At 35.6% G+C, this 17,617-nt stretch overlaps 2 protein-coding genes across 4 annotated transcripts; both read left to right on the top strand.

The window, feature by feature from the left end:
* Window positions 1-678: 678 nt before the first annotated feature.
* LOC120078079 (receptor-like serine/threonine-protein kinase ALE2) lies at window positions 679-8,833 on the top strand. Of its 2 annotated transcripts, XM_039032287.1 has the most exons (9): window positions 680-1,226; window positions 1,562-1,651; window positions 3,941-4,045; window positions 4,120-4,209; window positions 4,730-5,098; window positions 5,185-5,445; window positions 5,599-5,988; window positions 7,201-7,441; window positions 7,827-8,833. In XM_039032287.1, the coding sequence occupies exons 1-9, from the start codon at window positions 1,160-1,162 to the stop codon at window positions 8,539-8,541; spliced, it is 2,328 nt and encodes a 775-aa protein (XP_038888215.1). In that variant the 5' UTR covers window positions 680-1,159; the 3' UTR covers window positions 8,542-8,833. The 2 variants fall into 2 exon arrangements, with proteins under 2 accessions (XP_038888216.1, XP_038888215.1); XM_039032288.1 differs by lacking the exon at window positions 1,562-1,651 and having other exon boundaries at window positions 679-1,226.
* Window positions 8,834-9,556: 723 nt separating this feature from the next.
* Window positions 9,557-16,675, top strand: LOC120078724 (ribokinase). Of its 2 annotated transcripts, none has more exons than XM_039033029.1 (13): window positions 9,557-9,754; window positions 9,865-9,928; window positions 10,055-10,144; window positions 11,290-11,367; window positions 11,500-11,574; window positions 13,032-13,084; window positions 13,532-13,682; window positions 13,944-14,054; window positions 14,561-14,687; window positions 14,832-14,932; window positions 15,641-15,779; window positions 16,088-16,140; window positions 16,265-16,675. In XM_039033029.1, the coding sequence occupies exons 1-13, from the start codon at window positions 9,672-9,674 to the stop codon at window positions 16,346-16,348; spliced, it is 1,209 nt and encodes a 402-aa protein (XP_038888957.1). In that variant the 5' UTR covers window positions 9,557-9,671; the 3' UTR covers window positions 16,349-16,675. The 2 variants fall into 2 exon arrangements, with proteins under 2 accessions (XP_038888957.1, XP_038888958.1); XM_039033030.1 differs by having other exon boundaries at window positions 9,620-9,754; window positions 9,836-9,928.
* Window positions 16,676-17,617: the final 942 nt, after the last annotated feature.

Genomic DNA, 17,617 nt, shown 5'->3' with positions numbered 1-17,617 from the left:
ACTTCAACTATCCTCAATGTTTGGGACTCCCTCTCTATTGGTGTTATCTTTCCTTCATTCAGTAAACAACCTTCACTAATCTGACTTAGGTACACCTTAAGTTAGAGAACTCCTTCTCGCATAGTGAAGTCTTAGGTTCCCCTTAAGATCGAGAATCTCTTCTCAATAATAAAGCCTTAAGCTCCACCCAAGATTGTGAATTGCTTCTTGCATGGAAATTGGCAACCCTAACAAAGCCCAATACTTGCAAGTAAATAGGCATTCCAGAAAAGGATAAAAACATCCTCGGATGAATTATGCAGACCATAAGAAAGGAAATAATCCATATAAAATAATTATGCAGAATTTTTCAAATAGGAAAACAAATAATTTGTAGAAAAGGCATCTTTTGTGACATCTTCCGCGACAATAACAAAACTCTTAACAAAAATTTGTATATCGTTTATATTATATTATATTTTATATATATATATATATAGTGAAAGTCTCCTCCTACTTTGGTAGTTTTTGTTTGGCAAAAGAAAACAAAAAGAAAAAAAGGAATTATGACGTAGTCAAACGAGTCTCTAAATTGTCGTTTCATTCAACAGCGCGTGGACCAGACCCATCCATTGGCCACCTTTATGCAAAAATAAAAAACAAACAAATAAAATAAAATAAAAAGCAGTGGCTTAGTAGTAGCAGTAATAGTAGAGTGTTGTTTGTTGCCATGTATTAAAGTTTCCTCACCTAGCTCCTTCCTTCCTCCTCTCAAGATCTCCTTCTCCATTTTCCTCCATTGTTTTCTCTCCCTAAATTCCTCCTTCACTCTTCTTTCTCCTTGTATTCTGCACCTTTTCTTTATCCTTTCTTCTAGATCTTCCACCGCATTTCATGGATCTGCAACTCTTCATACCTGCATTGCTTCCTCCTCTTTCGTTTTCTCTCTCCTAGGGTTTTTTTCCGGTCATTTTCAGCCATGTGGTGCCGGATTTTGACCTCTCATTGCGTTGAAGATGATTCTTGCCGGCGAGTGCTTAATCGTAACTCTTGTGGGTGTTTTCTTTGGCAGATTTTTGTTCAGCTGGTGGTTGAGGTTGTAGCTCGCTATGGCTACTGATGATGATCATAATGATGATGATGATTCTTTTCCATTGAAATTTCCTTTCTGGACACGAAAATGCCTTTCTCGATTATGCACCTTCTTTTGGTTCTTCATTCGTTCGATTTGCTTTTCTCTTGCTCAGGTAACTTTTCTACTTCAGAAAAAAGTACGTTGTTTCTGTTGCTTGCTTTACTTCTTTTCGCCTTTTGTATTTCTGTGTAAAAAGAGTCATTCCTTCAGAAAGTGTTTTAGTTAGCAGTTAATTTACTCTACTGTATGTTAAGCTGTAGTAAGAGCGACACTCGATTTGCTTCTGATTTTTTTTTTTTTTTTTTTTTTTTTTTTTTTTTATATATTTTGCTGAATACAACATTCGAATCTCTTATTGATGAGCTGTATTAGTATTGTTATTAACTGAATTGTCTTGGGTATTGTAATGTAGAACTTCTGAGAGTTACTTATTGTCTCTGGTTTCAGGACAATCTTCAGTTTCGCCACACATATACTTATCTCCTTCCTTACAGCCAAACTTGCAAACAATGACCACAGAAATGTCAACAGAGCATGGTATAGTGATTTCCATTTAGTATCAACGTGTCTCGTTTGATTAATATCTATACATATTCCAAGTTCAGTATTATAAACACACGATAAGTGCCCAAAATGTGTTTGAATGTAAAGTCATTGCTCTTACAGAAATTGATAATGCACAACTTGTAGCTTCTGTTTGAACTAATTACATACCCATCAGTTGTCCAAACTCCCAAAGTTGGAAAATTTTACGCCGTCTATTAACTTTTGACCATGATGTGTCTTTAATCAAAGGAACTTCTTTTGCAAACTACAAAGTGAAGCTACATCTTCCACGTCAATGATTAGAATGGAATAAGTTTGGTTGTTATGTGGAGGCATCAATCTTACTAACTCTGCCAATAAACCTAAATTCATCTCTTTTCAGCTTCAGTTTCCTGCATCTGAAGTTGGTTTTCAACAATTTGAAGAGGAGCATATTAAACGAAAAGATGATTTTATCTCGTTGGATATTCAGTCTAGGCTAGTATCTGGAGCACAGAATATATGAAATAGATTCCAAAATATTAGAACAAATATTAGAACTATGATTCATACTTATCAGACCTCGTGGCCGGACTCCGAAATTTTTTTTATTCTTTCATTGGTATCTGTCTGACCTCTTTCCTTTTTTGATTACCTTCCTCGGAGGCCTTTTGCCGGCTAATGTCTTCCAAGGAGTATCAGGGGGTGGAACGACAAATGAACCTTTTTGAGGCTCGGGCCGAAGAGCGTGAGGGAATGCTAGACGTTTGGTAATTTGGCCTCCGGCCAGAATAAAAGAACCCATTGAAGCGGCTAATCCCATGCATATGCCCTAAAACTAAGTTCTTATCGTTTTTCCCGGTAAAATGCGAGACCCTTTCGATCCTTCACTCTTGCGGTTTCCTCCTTTTTCCCAATAAGTCGACGGCGTTACACCATTGGGATACTTCGAATAAACTAGAGTACATATAGAATACACCGGTGCTAAAACCTTTTCTCAAGATATCTTCCAAACTACACTCGAAAGTGCTTCGAAAGGTGTCAGCAGGTGCGCGGAGCCGGAGCCCGCCATGTTTGCCTGTTGGGCCAAACCTTTTCTTTTGTATCTGTTTCAATCGATATTATTACATTCCAATTCCTTCCTGATACCTCTCAAGGAAAATTCCGAATTGGATCTAGCTCCAAATACGTGCATTGGAGCTCTTCGCTCGATGTCCCGGGTCGCTAACTCTCCATGATATTGAAAATCAAATTTTTGAGATTGACAATGATCCTTCTTTTGTAAGTGAACTAGAAAATGCTTTTTATCGTTTTTGGAACTCTACTTATCAAAATAATGTATCTAAGAGTGCTGATTCCCACGATGATCGTCTCGCATACTGCTAAGGAAGAAATTAGAAAAATAACAAACCCTATAGGTAGACACCACAAATTCCACCCCCAAAAACCATATTTTGATTGAGCCTAAACTATATTAACGGTACTCGAACTGTTAGATAATCATAATCGGTAATAACATCACTGTTCTTATCGCTATTACAGAACCGTACATGAGATTTTCACCTCATACGACTCCTTGAGGGTTTTAAATAAATCCAAGGAGCGTATCGGGATTATTTATCTTGATATGTCTTTTTTGTAGAATACTATAGGATAAAAATCTATCGTGTGTCCCCGAATTAACTCAGTAGAATTTTGTCTGCTCTCTTTGAAACAAGGGACGCTTCTGGTTCTGTCGGTGCTTGAAACAATTTAGTCTTCTCCATATTACTATATCTCTAGAGTCAATAATTCTAAATGAGGAAAATGCAGCTGCACATTGGAAACATCTTTTGTATTCCCTCTAAATTGGACTCATTTTTGTATTTCTTTGGATAATTTCATTCATCAATGAAAACATTACTTATCCAATAAAAAAAATACAGTTGGTAGTAATAACATTTCGTTCAGACTTTGAATTCTAATCATAAAAATCATTATTTGACTTTGACTTCGGAATAAGGACCAGGAAATTATAAATAATGACCTGGGAATGGAGAATTTAAATAAGGCAGTGATCTTGCTTTTCCTAATCATCTGGTCGTTTTTTAATGTTTAATTTAATTTCTGCTTGGTTGGGATTGTTCTCAAATTCAAATTAATTATTTTTAGCTTTCTGGGAATACCGAACACAGTTGGTGGAAAAAATGAAAAGTGAAGTAGTTAATTTTTATGATGTTCATGCCTTTTTCATCTCCTAATTGTTCAACGATTCATGTTTATCTCTTTTTCTATGGCATGCACATGTCTCCATAATTGCAGCAAGGTTGGACTCGATAAGTTTTTCATTTGTGCCGTCAAAGTTACGTGGTAACTGGATATTTAAGTCTTCTTTGGGACCATCTACTGCTCCTGCACCCTCTCCAGGTTATGAAGGCAATTTAATAGATTCTCCATTGTCCTTTGTTTTGCCATTACTTACTGGCACTACGCTTTTGTAGGTCCTAGGAGTGCACCCTTGCCTATCCGACGTCATCGACGGCGTCGTGTACGGCCTCATATGGTTGCTCCTACCCCATCAAAAGACCAAGGTATAGTCGGGGATTGAATTATTTAGCGGTCAATTATATGTCAAAATCGAAAACCTGTATAACCTCACAGATTATGATTACCAAATGATGGCTCTTTGTTTCTACACTTCTGCTCCTCATTTCTTGTAATTGCTTCTAGGCTGCTAAAGTGCTTGCTCCTTTTGATTGATCAATATCTCCGTCCATCTTATTTCTAGCTAAAAAAACAGGTTTATAGAGCCATTCCCATCTGTTAAGCATTTGCTTTAACATGATTTATTTCAGAGCTGGAATTCTGTCGCTGTGAAACCATTGTTTTAATTCAATATCTACATTTGAATAGCTTTGTAACATTTGACGTCATGATTAGTACGTGGTGCCTTTGATTTTGTTAAGTGATGGTGATCCATAAAGAAGGTTATCAAAGGACCTTTGCAAATTTTCATCTATCGTTGTCTAGACCAATGGTTAGCCTTGAAGTTGTAAATTGTTTTTCACGAAATTCTTTGTACTAAATATTTTTTACCCATGGACTTGGAAGGTTGTGATCAAATATGCATGGAGCCCCTTACTGCAGCTCCCTTTGGTTCACCTTGTGGTTGTGTGTTTCCCATGAAAGTCAGACTTCTTCTGGATATAGCTCCATATGCTGTTTTTCCTGTGATGAACGAGCTTGAAAGTGAGATTGCAGTGGGGACTTACTTGGAGCAGAGCCAAGTGAAAATCATGGGTGCAAGTGCAGACAGTCAAAATCAAGGAAGAACTATGGTGGACATAAATTTAGTACCACTAGGAGAGAAGTTTGATAATACAACTGCAGTACTGACTTACAGAAGGTTTTGGGATAAAAAAGTGCATTTGAATATGACGCTTTTTGGTGATTATCAAGTTGTCTACATCAGCTATCCAGGTAATAACTTCAACATTTTTTTTTTCTCTGCTTTTGTTAACCTCTCCCCCTATCAGTAAATACTGAGAATAATGAGCCATGATCAGGGATTCCTTCTTCACCGCCATATGGAGGGTACATGGGAAGTGCTCCTAGTGGAAGTGCGGGTGACCTTCCCATTACTGCAAATTTTGTTAATAAGAGCCAGAAGATGAATGTCAAAACAATTGCCATCATAGCACTTTCAGCATTTGTTGTGTTATTAGTGTTCATTGGAGCTCTTTCCATCTTTTTTAAATGGAGAAAAGTTGGCAGGCCGTCTAGTGCTGTTGGCCCTGTCTTCACGTCATCAATTAACAAAAGATCTGGTGAGTTTGTAGACCCTGATCTGTTTGTTATCACAAGGATCTTTTCACAAGTATTATTTGATTATGAACTGTCCATTCAGTGAGCCATATTGCAAGTCCTGTTTATTTTACTTGTAATGCTGCTTGAGACGATTTCATTTTGAATTAATGCAGGTCTAGGATCAGCATTATCAAGTAGCATTGCAAGCTCCACCTCTGTTTCCCTAATTTCCACAATGCCAACCAGTCTTCAATCTGTTAAAACATTTTCACTTTCTGAACTTGAGAAAGCAACAGACAAGTTTAGTTCAAAAAGGATTTTAGGTGAAGGGGGATTTGGCCGTGTTTACTGTGGTATTTTGGAAGATGGAAATGAAGTTGCAGTTAAGTTGCTTACACGGGATAATCAGAATAGAGACCGTGAATTTATTGCAGAAGTTGAAATGTTGAGTAGACTTCATCATCGGAATCTCGTGAAACTGATTGGGATATGCATTGAAGGGCGAACTCGCTGCTTAGTTTATGAGCTTGTCCATAATGGCAGTGTTGAGTCTCACTTGCATGGTATGTTTCCCATATCACCTATAATTTATCATTTTAGGTGTTTGTTATGCATTCTTATATGTACTGTTGTTGGACGTCTCCATTTTCTATACATGATTTGTTTGGTCAACTTTAGTAAAACTTTTCTCATTCATTCAATCTTAGAACAGAAATGCCTCATTCACCTTTTTCCTTGATCATCAATGCGATGAAATTTGATCTCGTGGATAACATCAAATTAAAGATTCATCTGCTTTTTGTGCCTAGGGACTTTCTCTGTCAGTCTGTCTATCGTCTGTTAGTTATATATTGGCTATCGGGACATTTTAATTTGTTCTGTTTAAAAAAGTCGGTCAACCTTTTCTTATTTGAAGTTCTGTATCAAAAAGTATTGATAGATGAAGGATTTCTCAAAGCCAGAAGGGTGAAGAAAAGGGTTGATTTGTTCATATGAAACTTCAGAAATTTCTTAACCAACCAACATCAAATGATATAACTAGGCATCCCTATGCCAGGAGTGACAGGATCAAACAAAAGACCCCCGATCTAAGTTGATAGCAAAAGTAGATTAGCTACAAAGAGATTTGTGTAAGATACTCTGATTTGGAGCCTTTAATGTTTACATGACTGTGAGAGTAATAAATTCGTATTCTTGAATACTCTCGTAGGGTATGATGCCAAAAAATCCTAGCTTTCCTTTGGTAGTAATAGAAACAAAAATTTCTGTATCTTTTTGGAGATATACGCTGAATTAACCATTCTTAGCATCAAGTAAATAACATTTGGTTTTCGATGTCGCTTTCACCTGTATTTTTTTTTAAAAAAGTAAGAGCTCTTTAGGTTTCTCTCTTTAGATATGTGTACATTACCATTTATTTAGTTCCAAAAGTTTTTTCCATCTTGTTCTTAACTGTTGACCTAGTAGTAAATAGAGGGCATAACTATGATAAAGGGCTAAGAGGTCATGGGTTCAATCTATGGTGGCCACCAACATAGGATTTAATATCTTATAAGTTTTTTTTGACACTCAAATGTTGTAGGGTCAAGTGGGTTGTCATGTGAGATTAGTCGATATGAGCTTTGGCTAGTTCGAACACTCACAAGAAAAAGAAACTGATTATATTGTAGTTCTCTATACCTTTATTGCTTGATGGAAGTTCAACTATCCATTTTTTATGTCATCTAATTGCACTTGGTTTTATATTAAAAAGGCCCTTCATCTGTATTGTGTAGGCATTGACAAGAGAAAAGGACCCCTTGACTGGGACGCACGATTAAAGATTGCTCTTGGAGCAGCAAGAGGTTTGGCATATCTTCATGAAGATTCTAATCCCCGTGTAATTCACCGCGATTTCAAGGCAAGTAATGTTCTCTTGGAAGTTGACTTCACCCCCAAGGTTTCGGATTTTGGATTGGCCAGGGAAGCAACTGAAGGCAGTGAACATATCTCAACACGCGTGATGGGAACTTTCGGGTAATTCTGGTGTTGAGCATATCTATATTTCTTAGGAAAATACTGCTGCACCGTGCACTCCTTGCTGCACCCAGTTAAAAATTTACACCTGTCATTTTTTAAATTAAAAAAAGTGATTACAAACTATTTTTTTGTGTATATATAGGAAAGGGGAGTATGTTGCTCTATTTCTTATTGCATCGATTTACGAATCTGTAGTAGTATTTAGTCCGTGGATCATGGATTCAAGAAACTAGTTTCAGAACCGAATTATTAGCAGGATAAACTTTTTTTCTGTGATATTGTTGATTAACTCACTTCAGAAAATAAGGGACATGAATCTCAAGTCTGTCTCTACTTTACATAATATTGGTGGATCTCCTTGACCAAGTTGATAAATTTGCAGGTATGTAGCCCCTGAATATGCAATGACCGGGCACCTGCTTGTCAAAAGCGATGTTTACAGTTATGGAGTTGTGCTACTTGAACTTCTTTCAGGAAGAAAACCGGTGGACATGTCCCAACCACATGGTGAGGAAAACCTCGTGACATGGGCGCGGCCTCTATTGACCAGTAGAGAAGGTTTGGAGCAACTAGTAGATCCTTCTCTAGCTGGTACTTATGACTTCGATGACATGGCCAAGGTGGCTGCCATTGCTTCAATGTGCGTTCATCCAGAGGTGACTCAGAGGCCATTTATGGGAGAAGTTGTGCAGGCTCTTAAGCTGATATATAACGACACAGACGAGACATGTGCAGATTACTGCAGTCAAAAGGAGTCCTCTGCTCGGGACTCGGATTTCAAAGGCGACCTTGTCCCATCCGACAGCAGTTGGTGGAATGCCGGTGGCCTTACACCTCGACTGACATATGGTCAAGCCTCTTCCTTCATCACCATGGAATACAGCTCTGGCCCTCTTGAAGAGATGGAAAACCGTCCGTTTTCAACTTCAAGTTTAGTAGGCGACGAGATATCTTTGCCTATTCGGCATGGAAACAGGTCAGGTCCATTGCGAACCGCTCGAAGCAAACCTGCGTTTTATAGATTTTCAGGAAGTAGGAGCGAGCACGGAGGATTTCTTTCAAGGCCTTCTTGGAACAGCAACAGGTTTTGGGTTTGAGTTTCTTTTTAAATCTTGTGGATGCCTTTGTGCGACTCTTTAAAAATGTACAGTTTTAACTCTCTGGTTCATAAAGGTGGCTTTCAGGTTTGGAAGTTAAAAGTTGTCTTTATATGTGTGAGAGAGAAGGAAAAAGAAAAAAAGAGAGAGCGCAAAGTATTGGGTTCTAATTTTGGAATTGTTGATTCATTACCATACGAGGTTAGAAATGTAATTTGAATACTCTCGTGTAGTTGTATCATATCTTCTTTTGACAATTTTTGCATACTTAAAAGACTCTGTCTTGGTTGCACTGATCATTATTTTCTTTTTCTTTTTATATGTTTCCATAGTTTATATATATAAAAATATATATATATATATATATATCTAAATTGAAGCTTCGAAGTTTAATGTTTATTGTAAAAGTGTTCTAGATTTTTTTAAAACGTAATGTAATCTAAAATAGGGTAGACCAAAAATTAATGAAGGGTGGACATGACACTCGATTAGATCATACAACTATTTACATGACGTGGATTTGAATTGGAGACACGTTTAATTTATTTTAAAAGTATTTAAATGTTGTTTTTAAAAAACATTGAATTAGAAGATAATTACTTAAACAACTGTTTATTTGAATTTAAGTATTAATATTCTTTAGTATAAAATTTTGAATTATGTAAATAAAAATCAAAATTTAAACAAGTAAATGAAAATGAAAAATATCATTTTAATTTCCACGACACGTTGAATTTCTATCTGACATATCTAAAATTTTCACATCTCAATAGATTGGACATCGAAATTTCTATTATTTCATAAAAAAAATTTAATAAAAAGAATTATTATTAATGCGAACATAAATTAAATGACAAATTTCATGATTTAAAGTGCCTAACTTTTCTATAAATTATTTTAGACATCCTTTTCTGAACTTTTATTTATTTATTTATTTTTAAATTTTCAAAATTTTCTCGAAAATATAAACGGTTATAATTTTAAATATTGTGGATAATATAGATTTTAAATTTATTCGGAAAAAAAAAGAAAAAAAAGTGAAGCCAAAGTGAAAACAAAACAGAAGAGACGGGTGGCGAAGAGGGGGAGGCAATCACCTCGGCGCCGGTTCTTCTGCACCCATAAACAAGATGACGCCATTGCAGGCTTTCATTTCAAGCAAAACGCTTCTTCATTCTTCTCCAACCTTTCTTCGGTTCTCCAAATCAACCAGGTTTGCATTCCCTCTCCTGCAATCCCTTACTTCCACTCACATTTTCCCGATCAAATCCAAACTAATTCTTTACAATTTCAGCTGTTTCTTTCTGCATATTCTGATTTCAGGCCGAAAATGTCCTCCTCAACCTCCTCCTCCGTTCCGATTTCACTTCCTGAAAATCGTGTGGTTGTGAGTTTCTTTCTCTATTTCCTTGCAATGCTCGACTGCTCTGGCTCTGTTATTGACATAAATCATTCCATATGTGTACTTTTTGAATCATTGAAAGTTATTGAATGGTTAGGTGTGTTTTTGCAGCTTGGTGTTGGTGCTACTTCTGTTGATTTTTTGGCTGCAGTGGCTTCTTATCCAAATCCTGACGACAAAATTAGAACCACAAGCTTAAAGGTGTGCTTTCTTCTTGTTAGCGATACGATCGAGACATCAGTTTCTTTTTTTGTGGTTGCCTAGCTATGTATTAAGCATTTGTTGAACTTGTGCTGTGTATGAATGATATGTAGACTTTGCTCATGATGAAAAGATTCAGCGTTGACTGAATCGATTCGGATGAGGATTTATTAAACGGTCATTTTTTTTTTTCACTTTTCTTTTTTATGTCAAGTTTTCGACATTGCTGACAATTGGAATATTTTCAGTTCAACTCTTGTTAATTTTTGCCATGTGAAATTCCTCAAGTTCTGATAGACGTCAAGTTTCTTTTGCGCTTTTAAGACCCCTCTTTACTGAAATATTGTTTTGAACTACTCAGCATACCTTTTGTTAATTCATTTACTCCCACCATATGATATCTGGACCAACAGAGCATTAGGAAGTGAATGTGTTTGGAGTAGAACTTAGAATATAACAGTTGAGATTTGTCCATCATCTATATGGCTTAATTAGAGATCCGCTCATTGATCTGTTTAAAGTCCAGATTAAAGGAAATGGGGATGGGGAGAAAAGAAACATTAACATTGCTGCAGCACAACATAGAGTCATGAATTTGAGAAGGAAGTGCAATGGTGCTACACTAAAGTGACATGGTGCAATAGCATGACAAAATCCATTTCATTCTTTATTTGTAAGAAAAGGGAGTGATGGCTAGGCTTTTGAGGGTGTTTTAGAGTTTAAATTTTTACGAGAAAAATAGAGAGGAACATTTGTGAGATTGCCCCACTTGTAATCTTCATCGATTTCTGTAGAATCTGTAGTTGGAGAAGGCTGAAAATAGCCCAAAGTTTGGGGTGAAATAGTATGAACTCAAGAGTGTTATTTCTTTATTCCTATCTTGTCTCCTTTAAATTGCTTACTTTATTTGTGTACTGCTTTATCCTATGGAATGGAAATTTTAAGTAAGATTTGAAAATGTCTCTAAATTCCCAACAATAATATTGTGAGTTGTCTTGGCTTCAAGTTCAATTGTATTGAATACTATACATTATTATCTGTATGAATTTAGCTAATTTAATGAAATGTGTTCTTACAACAAGAAGACTGTAGTTTCTATTTATTGTAACCATTTGGAAAACCTGTAGCTGATGACTTCTTCTTAGGTGCAAGGTGGAGGAAATGTAGGGAATGCTTTAACTTCCGCAGCTCGGTTGGGTTTAACACCAAGGATAATTTCCAAGGTTGCTCTTTATCCATGGAATCTTTCCTTTCCAGCCCGACTTTTAAGTATTAAATGGAACTGGTCTATATATTGCTGTTTTTGTCTCCTTTGAATAAAGTTTGTAACATTTTCATCCATGATAAAATTGTAGGTTGCAGATGATAGTCAAGGAAGGAGCATAATTGAGGAGCTAGAAGCTGATGGCATAGATACATCTTTTCTTGTAGTAAGCTCTTCATAATACACAATTTCAAGTATTTATGACTTACATCATCATAATTGACTTCTGTATTATCTTGACAATACTGCCCTTGTTTTTGTATTTTGTACTTGCTGTACGCTTTTTAATTTTTTTTCTTTTCATTTTTTTAAAAAAATTCTTCTTCTTCTTATTATTATTATAACGAGAAACAAGACCTTCATTTAAGAAATGAAATGAGATGGATGTTCAAAAGATATGAACTTTAGAAGGGAGTGAATAAAGACAAAAATAAAACAAAATAACTACACGGGGAAAATAAAGGCATCCCAATTCAAATTAATATTTAACAAAGAAAAAATAGAAAAAGACTTGGAGGGAGAGTACCGGGGGTAGACTTTCAATTTTGCAAACTCAGAACGATCAAGCCAAGGAAGGTATTTGCTCTCGAGAATCTCTTAGATTCCTTTCCATCCATAATTATGAAAGGAGAGCTTTAATCACATTGATCCATAATTAGTGAGGCTCCAAAGTCATTTGAAGTCCGAGGAGAAGCTGAAGAATATTTTCCTTTAAATAAGAAGAGAATAGTATTAACAATTTTGACAGCAGTTTGTGTCAACAATTTTGCAAATAAGCGCAGCCAAAGAGAATATGATAGAGGTAATCCCACTACCATGGCAAAGGGGACAAACTGAGGGCATCAAAATTGGGAAAAGTCATGTTTGTTATTATTATTTTTTTGCTGATGCTAGTGTAATGGTGATGGATGTTCATCTACAGACTATAAAGTCTAATGCTAATGGTTATCTTTTGGAATACAAGGGCCATGCTTAATGCATTATTTGGTGTTTGTGAGTTATCAAGAAACAAGCAAAACACATTCTGTGGTCTTGAATTCTAATTCCAATGTATGTTTTTACGGAGAAGTGAAGCAAGAATGTAGTGAGAATTTGAGGGTCTGAGGGTGAACGGAAACATTAAAGGACGTAAAGTTAAATTTTGTGTGCTGAAACCTGCGTTAAGTGCATTTACTAGTTCAAGTAAAATTTAGTTACTTCTTACTATTCAATTGCTTAATGATCTTCGTTGATATGTTGAGGTTTGACATTCTGAATGACTTCAGAACTTTCCACTTTGCAAATTTCTCTTAGTATGTACTTTTAATTAACAGTTGTGGACATTATAAAGCTGGTTACCTACTACTTATAAAATATTTAATTATCGTTTAGTTCTTTTTTTTAGTGAAATTTATATCTTGCATCTATTTTTCTCTTAAAGTTGGAAGCTCAAATTTCCATACTCACATTTGTTATGTTAAAACATAAAATGTAGAATTTTCTGTTCAATATAGATGTGTTGCTATTAATATTTCATCTTTTCCTACTATTTTCTATCTGTAAGAATACCTGCTCTCTCTTCGTGATGGGATCTTTAGTGATTTCCTATGAGTTTCATATTTGTGAATTTATGTGTTTTCTCAGGTTTCTGAAGGGGGTACTTCACCATTTACCTATATTATTGTGGATAATAAAACGTAAGCATTTGCATTTTCATGCTTCTCTACTCTGTAATTGGGCGTGAGGGTTGTCTTGTTTTTGGCTTGTTTTAGTATTGCCCTTGTATATCCTTTCACCTATGTCAATGAAGTTTGGTTTCTTAATTCTTATTAAAAGAAAAAAAGGCATGAGTGTCTTTTCGTGGATGTTTGCTTGTTGTGAGGCATGAGCCTTTTAAATCATGTGTCGAGTTTGAAATGATGTTGTGGATTGTAAAGAACGTATACGTTCTATTATACAGTCTTGTTATAGTCTCAATCTCACATTTTAGTATTGACTATTGAGGAATTTTTTGTATCTTGATCTTTCAGGGGAAGTCTTCTGACGTTTATAATTTCTGAGACAGAATGCACAAAATAAAATTATAAGGAATGTACATACACACAATCATCTCACAATTCATTTACCTTGGCAAACTTTTTTAGGCACACTCGTACATGCATCCACACCCCAGGATCTCCTCCTATGGTGCCAGATGACCTCTCGCGATCAAGCTTGCTGTCTGCATTAGATGGGGCTAGATTTGTATATTTTGACGTAAGATTGCATGAAACTGCTTTGCTTGTTGCACAAGAGGTAAAAATATCAAAAGTTGCTTTGATGCTTCAAATTCTGCGCTCATGTCTTGAGCTTACTCTTTTATGTTGATTTTTAAGAGCCAGACTTCTGTGTTCCCTTTCCAGATTAAAAATTCAAAAGAAATTCAACACTTTTCTTCTTTCAGCTTTTGGCTTTTTCTTAGTCACTTTCCAAACATCAATGAACTGGTTGTTTGTTCTTAACCATCTCCTTTTTTTCCATGTTGTAAGGGATATTAATTTTACTTTTACTGCACAGGCAGCTCGGCAGAATATACCTATGTTGATCGATGCAGAAAGGAAAAGGGAAGGTCTGGATGATCTCCTGTTATTTGCCAGTTATGTTGTCTGCTCAACGAGATTTCCACAGGCAAGTGTTCTTTCTTCATTCCTTGCTTTCTAAATTCTCCTACACGTTAAAATTTTCCTGTTGGGAAATTGAACTTCATCCGTACTTATTACTCTGAATATCTTTAAAACTTTTAAATTTGTTATATTGGATCTTAAGTTTCTATTTTGATCCCTTTGTCTTTATTAATCATCATGCATACTTGTAGAGCTGCTTATGCCTCATGTAACTTGTGTGTTTGTTTGAGAGTTTTTGGTGCCACGTGTAAGCAAGATATGATTGGTTTTTTCATTGACTAGTTTATATAATTATTATAACCTTGTAGTATGTATGTTTGAATTTGTATTAAAATTATGTTTTTTTCTTGTTGGAACTCAAAGATATAGTTGTACAATCTATAGAACAGATTCGGTTCTTTTTTCATTCTTTCTATTCATCTTTATGTCTGAAGTTGTTTGTGGAATATTTTATGTATAGGGGCTCATGTTTTCTGTTGGTAAATTATAGAAACGTTATTTAATGGACAGGAATGGACAGAGGCACCATCAATTCCATCTGCACTTGTTTCCATGCTTCTGCGACTTCCGAAACTCAAATTCGTGATCGTCACCTTGGGTGAAAATGGATGCATAATGCTCGAAAGAAGTGCTGCTGGTGAGTTTTTATGATCAACTTTCTACTTTACCGTTGGCATTGTATGATGCTGTTCACCCTCTAAGGATGGATCTTGTTAGGTACAAAATTTTATGAATTTAATTTATATTTAAAATTTACAGGTATTTTCTCTGTTTCTGGCAGAAACATCTGATCAGATGGAAGAGTTTGAAGTAGACAGCTTACTTGAAGTGGTCCAGAGCAGAAGGGATGAGAATATTAATGTTCCAGCTTCTGTATCATCGGTAATTTATTTTTAATCATTATTTTGGCGTTTGCTCAACTCTATTGCAGTCCTTGATAAAACGATTGGCTGTTTATACCTTTTGTGCAGTGTACCATTAAAATGTTATGGTTTATAACGATCCTTGTGGATTAATGTCTGTTGATCATCAAGAAATTGTGATGTAAAGAAAGGGAATGGGAAGCACTTGCTAACGTTTGTAGGGTGGATTTTTGTTCCTAGGTCCTAGACTTTTAAGAGAAGATAATTTTGAAGGTCTGTCTGCCCTGCATTGTTTTGGATGTAGTATGTTGTTGGATCAAAAGCTGTGAGGCTTCCTACTGATGTTGTTACGTTGGTATTGAAGATGGAACCTGTTTGTAACAATTTTAAGAAAAATGAATAGTTGACAGATGTAATCATTTCATTTTCTCTGGTATAAAAAGGATGAATCATTTTGTACAAATTATCTGAGGGATATATGGAACTTTTTGTAAGAATCTACACTATTATAATATTGATTGAACAGTATGAAGCTTGGGTTGAGCATAGGAATTATCGGAGAGGATTGATAAATTTGGAGTTTGCAAGCTGTGTATATAAGTGCCAACTTAACGATCACATTAATATCTGTGGTTGAGTCATAGTTGTTATGAGTCCAAGAGATTATATCCTTTTACATTTGAGGATGTAATGATGTTCGGTTATATTTCGTCCTCATCTTTTTCAGCCAGTTGCCAAGTTGAGAGCCAAGGGGATAGGGACAGTTTGTGGCAGGCTGTTGCTCGGGACAGCTGAAAAAATATCGGAGTCTGAGATTGTTGATACAACTGGTGCTGGAGATGCATTCGTTGGAGCAGTTCTCTATGGTTCGTAATATGAACAATTTTGAACAATTTTATCTGATAACTTTGTTATCTTTGTATTTTCTAGCGGCTGCTTTGTTCTTTAGAGTTCAGCTTGCAATTTCATTTGTCCGCTTTTATGCAGAAAGTTTGCTAACTATTTCAGAATGAATCGCATGGCATACAATTGTTCATTCAAGAATTCTTTATATACATTTTTACTTGTCTTTATTTCTAGCTTAATTAACATCCTCCTCAATAGTCATGCAGTTTTTTTCTCTGTTTAATACGGGAGCTTTAGTATGAATTTATGCTTTTCATTTTAATTCCAGCCTTATGTGCCAACATGCCACCAGAGAAGTTATTGCCATTTTCCGCCCAAGTGGTAAGTTATTTGTTTAATGTATTTTTTATTTTTATTTTTTTAGTTAAAAAATATATGAAAGTAGGGGATTTGATTCTCTGCCTTGACCAGTTGAGCTATGTTCATCGTTAAATTTTATTTGCAGGCTGCTGGATGTTGTCGTGCTTTGGGTGCTCGAAGCGGTCTTCCATATCGTACGGATCCACGGCTGGCATCTTTCTTACATTAGATCATCATTAACTCAAATGAGAATCTATATTCTTACGCCACTCCATTGACATTACTTTTTGTGAAAATGTAATTCAGCCCAAAGCATGAAATGTTGATTTAATAGAAGCGTCATTGAGTTCGGTTCCATGCCTCCTTTTGAATTTCTTTCAACAGGTTTTACAGCCAAAAAAATTGGGGAAAACAAGTTCCAATGAGAGATTTGATGCTTTCTTCTAGTGAAACAGTTATTATGGGTACGCAGATTGTCTATTCTTGGTAAACTAATCTTTACGTCTATGCTTCGAAGTATAATGACTATATTTCCTTTACCTTTTGGATTGAAGAATTGATGCTGTTAATTATTATTATTATTATTATTATTTTTTTCATGAACAAAATTAGATAGTTGTGTAAATAAATACCATGTTTAACAGATTTTTGAAACTACATGGTACATGTTGCACCGTTCTTTGTAATTTCTTGGTAATTGACATTTTGTTTGTCATTCTTCTGGGATCGGGAATGAGAATCTGGAGATGTTATAAACGAAAAATAGGAGGGAGTTGCAAAGCTGAACAAAACTAGACAAACCTAAATTTCGTATTCTAGATTATACCTGGCAATTTTGGTCTACAATTTTCTATACAGATAGATAATATCTTTTGTATATAGTAATTCGTCTTATATTCTGTTTATCTTCTGTTCTGGAATAAAAAATTGCTATCAGATGGCTGATATTGGGGCTTGAAATGTACCTTTCTGTCTAAAGAAAGACAAATAACCATTTTTTTGCCCTTGTAGGCTATCTAGAAAAAAGAGTGTTTAGTTTGGTTCATTGGAAATACAGTGATGAGGATTCCCTCAAGCTCTAACTGGTCAATTGGTTAACACATATGCATTCGACCAAGAAGCAAATGTTGTTGAACTAAAAAATACATCGGTTTATACCCACGTGTTCTAACGAAAGCCTGCATAAGTTGGTGTGGTGTAGATTTACTGCTCGAACATATTTTAATAAGCAGCGGAGAATTATTTACTTAGCATAAACGATGGGTCCACGTTGTTTCCTTACTCTTTTATCCTTGAATTGTAGGAGAAAATCTTGCATGGGATTGTGGTTTCGAAGACATGGATACTCAACAAACCATGCAATAAGATTCTTCCATCCTTTCCAGGTACTACTAAACTTTGAATGATTACCTGCATTTTCATCGATATGTCTGGGGATTGCCGAATCGGTTCAAATAAACCACTTTCATGTCGTCGTTTGAAGCCAATTTGGGTCCAT

This window comes from Benincasa hispida, chromosome 5, assembly GCF_009727055.1.
Source record: "Benincasa hispida cultivar B227 chromosome 5, ASM972705v1, whole genome shotgun sequence".
NCBI lineage: Eukaryota > Viridiplantae > Streptophyta > Magnoliopsida > Cucurbitales > Cucurbitaceae > Benincasa > Benincasa hispida.
This window is presented reverse-complemented; position numbering and strand designations above follow the sequence as displayed.